The sequence below is a fragment of the Parasteatoda tepidariorum genome, chromosome 1 (genome assembly GCF_043381705.1).
Source record: "Parasteatoda tepidariorum isolate YZ-2023 chromosome 1, CAS_Ptep_4.0, whole genome shotgun sequence".
Classification (NCBI taxonomy): Eukaryota; Metazoa; Arthropoda; class Arachnida; order Araneae; family Theridiidae; genus Parasteatoda; species Parasteatoda tepidariorum.
This window is the reverse complement of record NC_092204.1, coordinates 17225697-17231696: the sequence shown is the minus strand read 5'-3', so window position 1 is coordinate 17231696 and position 6000 is coordinate 17225697. Positions and strand designations below refer to the sequence as shown.

The following is a 6000-nucleotide window of genomic DNA, read 5'->3' as shown; positions in this document are numbered from 1 at the left end:
CATCACCGAGTGAATTCAACTTGACCCTGAACTCAGAACAAAAGTACCCTTACCCCCTACGTCAAAAAAAGTGTTAGAAGTAAAATAAAATAAACAAGAATAAAATTAAAATAAATTAAAAAGAAAAACATTTCATAAGGATCTGATATTCTCTATCCGAATTGGAGCACTCGGGTTTCGGTTTCAAGTGTGCGCATGCGCAAGTCATAACATGGGTACGACATGAAGTCCGCGTCAATGATTACGTAGCAAACTCCCCATTTTTCGTGAAATGCATGGGATCCACCAGATATCACTGAAGGAAAGAAAAAAAATTATTCAGAAAAAAAGCACTTTTTAAAATCGCCAGCTGAAAAAAGCACCTTTAAAAGCTTTTAAAAACGAAATCCCCCAAAAAGCACCTTTAAGTACTTCTTACAAACGCTACGCACCCTGTCTACTGAAGATCTGAAGGGGAAAAAATGAGTGTAAAACGAGAAAAAAAAATAGTGTAGGTTTCTTTTCAGTTGCCTAAAAGTTTTTAACACTATCTAAAGACGATATATTTTTTTTTGTTTCGTTTTTAATTTACTTTTGTTTGCATGTACTATAATCAATCTAAATATTGTTTCGTAGTGAATTAATTAGAGACCTTCTAAAGATAATGTTTAACTTACAGAAGTTAATAAAGGAAAACATGTTATTCTAAAATATGTAATTCGTTATTTTCTTCTTTTCTACTAGAGATTTGGATAGCATTTATATGCGTCGCTTTAGGTTGCAGTAAAAAATAAGGAATAATACATCTTTCGCGTTTTTTTTTGGTATAAAAAGTGTAAGAAAATAATGTGTAAGACTGCATGCAAGATTTTGTTACAAAAAATACCTAACACAGTAAAAAACATCTAAATAAACTTCAATTTTCCTTTTCAAAAATGTAAAAAATTTTGCACAGAAAAGTCACGCTATAATAATTAAAATTAAAATTAATAAATTTAAAAATATACTAAAAGTGATTAGAAGTTTTAAAATCACTACTAAGCTCTACAAACAATCGCGTTTTTTAATCATGATTTTATTGTTCAATTAGCCAAGAACTGTTTAATGTGTCAACGATAAAGATAAGCTTTAATTTGTGTTATAAATGAGTAATACGGAAATTGCTATAAACAGTTTTATAGCTAACACGCTATATGCTTAGTGAATTAAGTTTCAGTGGTAACCTAGAAGCGTTAAATTTTATGAAAAAAAGTTCATGAAAAATCGGAACATTAGAACTTTTTAGATTTTAATACTATAAGCAAATTCGTTTCTGAATGATGAAATTAAAACTATGAATCATGGATTAAATAATTTCTTTATAATAAAATTTTTCAATATTATAATTTTTTTTTAAAGTTTATCAATATAAAATAACCCTTTTCTTCTGACAAAGCAATATCAGTATTTCACAAAATCTAATAGTTGATGATTTTAATATGCACATCAAGACTTTTAACTTGCTTTATTTTCACAAGCGCGTTTTTTTTCTTCCTAAAAAATGAACTTTGAAATTTTAACCATTTTATTACCAGGGGTCTGTCCAGACATTTTGTGAAAGGTCCGTTTTTCCTGAAATTGTGAAAAAATTACTCACATTCTTTCAACCAGGGTCCGCTTTTATGAATTTGGGAAAATAGGGTCCGTTATTGCAAAAAAAAAAACTTTTTCAAGGAGTTTTTAAATTGTAAAGACATACAAGATTATGCTCAACACTGTAAAATCATAATTAAAAAACTTAAATTTTTAAAAATAAACAACAATTGCTGCTTCTAAATTAGAGATGCAACATACAAATATTTGGTATTTAGCCAATACTGCTGAATGCAAAATATTAATTTCGGACGAATAATGGAAGAATCGTCTGCCGAAGACAAAANACTTTTAACTTGCTTTATTTTCACAAGTGCGTTTTTTTCTTTCTAAAAAATGAACTTTGAAATTTTAACCATTTTATTACATATCATATTTGGAAGTATATTTACACTTTTTATGACTTTCAATAGATTTTAAAAATTAATTCAAAGCAAAAGTTAATTAAAATGAATGATTTTTAGAAATATTTTTAAAAGCATGTAATTTTTTGTCCCGTGTTACTGAATTTTTTTTATGATAATCTGTACTGTTTAAAAAGCTTTGATGTCAAAAAAAAGGTTTTAATTCTATCAGATGAAAATTGTGTACTCCAAGAGAAAAAATTATAGTGTTCTGAATTCATATTTAAACTGGATAATTGAAATTTTTTTAAACCCAAACAGAAATTTATAGCGTCAGAAAAATAGAATCAAACTGCATTAATGATAAAAAATAAAAATAGTAATGAAACTAAATTGGTTACATTTAACAGATACAGAAACTTTAACAGATACTGAATTAACAGAAAAGAAACTTGAATTAAATTAATAAATGAGTACTTAACTGAAAATATTTCATAAAATGAATTGAAACGACTCTTCTGTAAACTTTCCAATCGTTTAAAAAGACTAAAACAAACCAACTTAGAGATAAACAAATAATTAAATTTATTTCAATTTTCAGTCTATTAATAGATTAAATAATATTAAATAAGAGAATTTTCTGAGAGGTGATTTTCTCTTTGAATATTTAACCAGGGCGGCATTATGGAAAAGAGTTACATTTTTCCTTTTCACCCCCTCGACCTCCAGAAGTTTGTATTTCCAAGAATGAATCAAGCGTTTGCAGTTATGATTAATTCTCAAAATAGATTTGATTTGTCTCAAAATGATGTTTAGACAGTTGAAACTTCTTGGCAATGCAAAGATTTAACTTGAGCTATTTCGATTTCGGTGGAAAAGAGCTTAGGTTAAATAAAATGTCTCTTTTGACTGTTGACATATAGGCTCGCATTATAATTCTTAAGCATGTTGTTGAAATAATCGGTTTATTTGCAGCGCGACTTGAGTGCTTGTAATTATTTGGGAAAGCAAAATTAATTGTCCGCTTTATTTAATTCTCTTTAACTGTGTGTGAAAAGTGGAAAAGTCGGTACTTGTGTTTAATTAAATGTTTTTTTTTTCTTTCAAAGTCGAAGGTTTCATATTTGCGAAACGAATTATGTCACATATTAATTTAGAAATTAAAAAATTATAATCGATTGATTTCTGAGTATTGAAACTTATGAAAATCCTTAAAGCTAAAATTAAAAAAATTTTTTTTTTCCAGAAGCATCAGAATTTTGTAAAGCTTTATGGAAACTATAAGAGACATAAATAATTTATTAGTGGAAGCACGAAGTTTTATGTTTTCAACTGTTGAAGAGCGGTGGTCAGTGAGTTCCTTGAACAGTTGATTCGCGGTAGCTATGATTTCGTTTAACAGTTGAAGTGGGGTGATTACTACTGACTGCGTTTAACAGTTGCAGGGTGACGGTTAATGACTTTCTTAAACAGTAAATTCATGGTAATTAATATTTCGTTTCATAATTGAAGCGTGGTGATTACTGACTGCGTTTAACAGTTGCAGCGGATGGTTAATAACTTCTTTGAACAGTAGATTCATGGTAGTTAATGAGTTCGTTACGCAGTTAAGCGTAGTGATCACAGACTGCGTTTAACAGTTGCAGCGTGGCAGTTAATGATTTCCTTGAAGAGTAGATTCAAGGTAGTTAACGAATTTGCTTTCACAATTGAAGTGTGATTGTTAATGACTTCCTTGAACAGTTGTTTAACTTTAGTTAACGACTTTGTCTCACAGTTGAAGCATGGTAATAACTAACTTTGTTTAACAGTTCAAGCATGGTAATAACTAACTTCGTTTAACAATTCAAGCGTAGTAATAACTAACTTCGTTTAACAGTTCAAGCATGGTAATAACTAACTTCGTTTAACTATTCAAGCGTATTAATAACTAACTTCGTTTAACAGTTCAAACGTGGTAATAACTAACTTCGATTAATAGTTCAAGCGTGGTAATAACTAACTTCGTTTAACAGTTTAAGCACGGCAGTTAATGACTTACCAGAACAGTTGAATCAGGGTGTTTATGGTTTTCTTTAACAGTTGAAAAGCGGTCATTGAAAACTTCTTTTAACAGTTAAAGCGCTGTCATTAAGAACTTTTAAAAATGAAGTACGATGTTCAGTTACATTTTAACAAAATTTACTTGATGGCATTTTAAACACATTTTTATCCGGGCACAAAATCATTAAGTCAATGGTAAGACACATCATTTTATTGTCAGCTTTGAGGCGCAAAGATGTGTTTTTAATCCACCAATGTTTATTAAATATTTTGAATGTGGCATATTTCGTAAACAGATTCATTGCTGTTCATAGGAATTATTTGTTTGACAAATTTAATACCTCAGTCATTAACATAAAAAATCCTCCATCTATGATGATAAATAATCAAGCATTGTTTTTAGAAATTTGGTATAGTAACATTGTGTGGTCAATAAGTAAAAATTATGAAATAATTAAGGCTTTAAAGTCATAAAATGTTTCGAATCAAACCGAATTAAGTTGGCTCAATTTAGCTACGTTTGGTAATCTCATTCTTTTTTAAAATACACAAAAAATAACGCTTTGAACATGGAGCTCTATTTTTATTTTCCGTGCAAGCAGACAGAATTAAAATGTAGATTAAAAAAAACTCTTGGAAAAATAAAAATGGTACATAATAATTACTAAAAATAACTAAAAGCATCAGATTTCTATCACTAATAGACTGTCTAATTTGATAAATGCCTGTGGTCCTATAGCATTGGAGCAACAATTCACTCAATGACTTATTTCACACACAAATATATCTTATCCAGTTATCTGTAGAGGACCAACATCTCACCAGATGGCGATAGAATCTGGTCGCCAGATGGCAGTACAGGACTTTAAATTAACTTTTCTATATTATGATCAGAACTGGCAACATGTTATTTGTACAATCAGATCTGGCAACACCATGATCGAATAATCAAAATCAGCATTCTAGCTTGCTCGCCAAATTTTACTACCTTATTCTTTTTAATAACTTCTCTGCCTAATAAATTAATCTGCAAGATGTAACTTTTCTTTATTTTATTTTTGATCTAATTAAATGTGTTATTTGTTTAGTGGATTAACTTAATTCCCACGCATCCATCACAGCAAGATGTTCATCCACCAATCCAATTGTCAAACTAATTACACAGCTATCTCTTCAACACAGTGTCTATATCACAATTCACATTCACCATTTCACATATTGAGCAACGCGTGTTTAGTTTAGTTAAAGCCACTATCTACTTTTTGAGTTATAAGCAGTTAACGTGTCAACTTTAATCTATAGATAAATGTTTAACATTCAAAAACCTATAAAATCTCTATTAAATGAGTTAGAACTTTCAACTTTTCCATCTCACCGAAAAGCAATTAACTGCGTCGGCACCTAGAACAATGTATTGTTACAGAAAACCAAAGAATACCGAAAGATTTATTCGGCAGCAAGTAAGTGGATTCAAGAAGTATAATTACGAAACCTTCCACGTTCTCGAAATTAAAACCTCCGCCCAAACTAGGTCGCCAATCCCGTTTTAATCAACGCAATCAATTCGGTATAATACCAAATCCAGTCGGGATTAAAACGTTACGTTCTAGGTAATAGATTCAAGGTAGCAGGTTCTCCCAATATTTGTCCTAACGTTATTCGGTTGGAATAACAGGTATCGGTTGTTTACTTGGGACAAATACTCGTTCTCCCGGAGCAAAATCAATGGAAATTTAACATTGTGATCACCGTGATTACTTACTGGTCAGGAATTTGACGTATTCTCGCTGAGAGTAGTCCCCTGTAAGAGCACATCAGCAATGATGAGAACAGATCTATTTGAGTGTTTACCTCAGTGGTAACAGTGGGTAGTTTATAATATTTCAAACACTTCAAGTAAGAGAAAAGCCAATTGCAGTAATATTTAATGGTAATACTCTTTTCAGAGACTTTAACAGAGATACTATAAACCGTAAATTACTAATTAATGAAAAAAAATATT

At 30.1% G+C, this 6000-nt stretch overlaps 1 protein-coding gene across 12 annotated transcripts in view; it reads right to left on the bottom strand.

The window, feature by feature from the left end:
- The window catches only part of LOC107437287 (tyrosine-protein phosphatase Lar), a 753777-nt gene that overhangs the window by 124259 nt on the left and 623518 nt on the right, over positions 1-6000 (bottom strand). For 7 of the 12 annotated variants that reach the window (XM_071177245.1, XM_071177243.1, XM_071177266.1 and 4 more), the window contains one exon: positions 5761-5799. The exons of the other annotated variants lie outside the window; for them this stretch is intronic. In XM_071177245.1, the coding sequence (XP_071033346.1) occupies positions 5761-5799 (39 nt within the window). The remainder of the gene's footprint in view (positions 1-5760; positions 5800-6000) is intronic. 12 annotated transcript variants of the gene reach the window in all.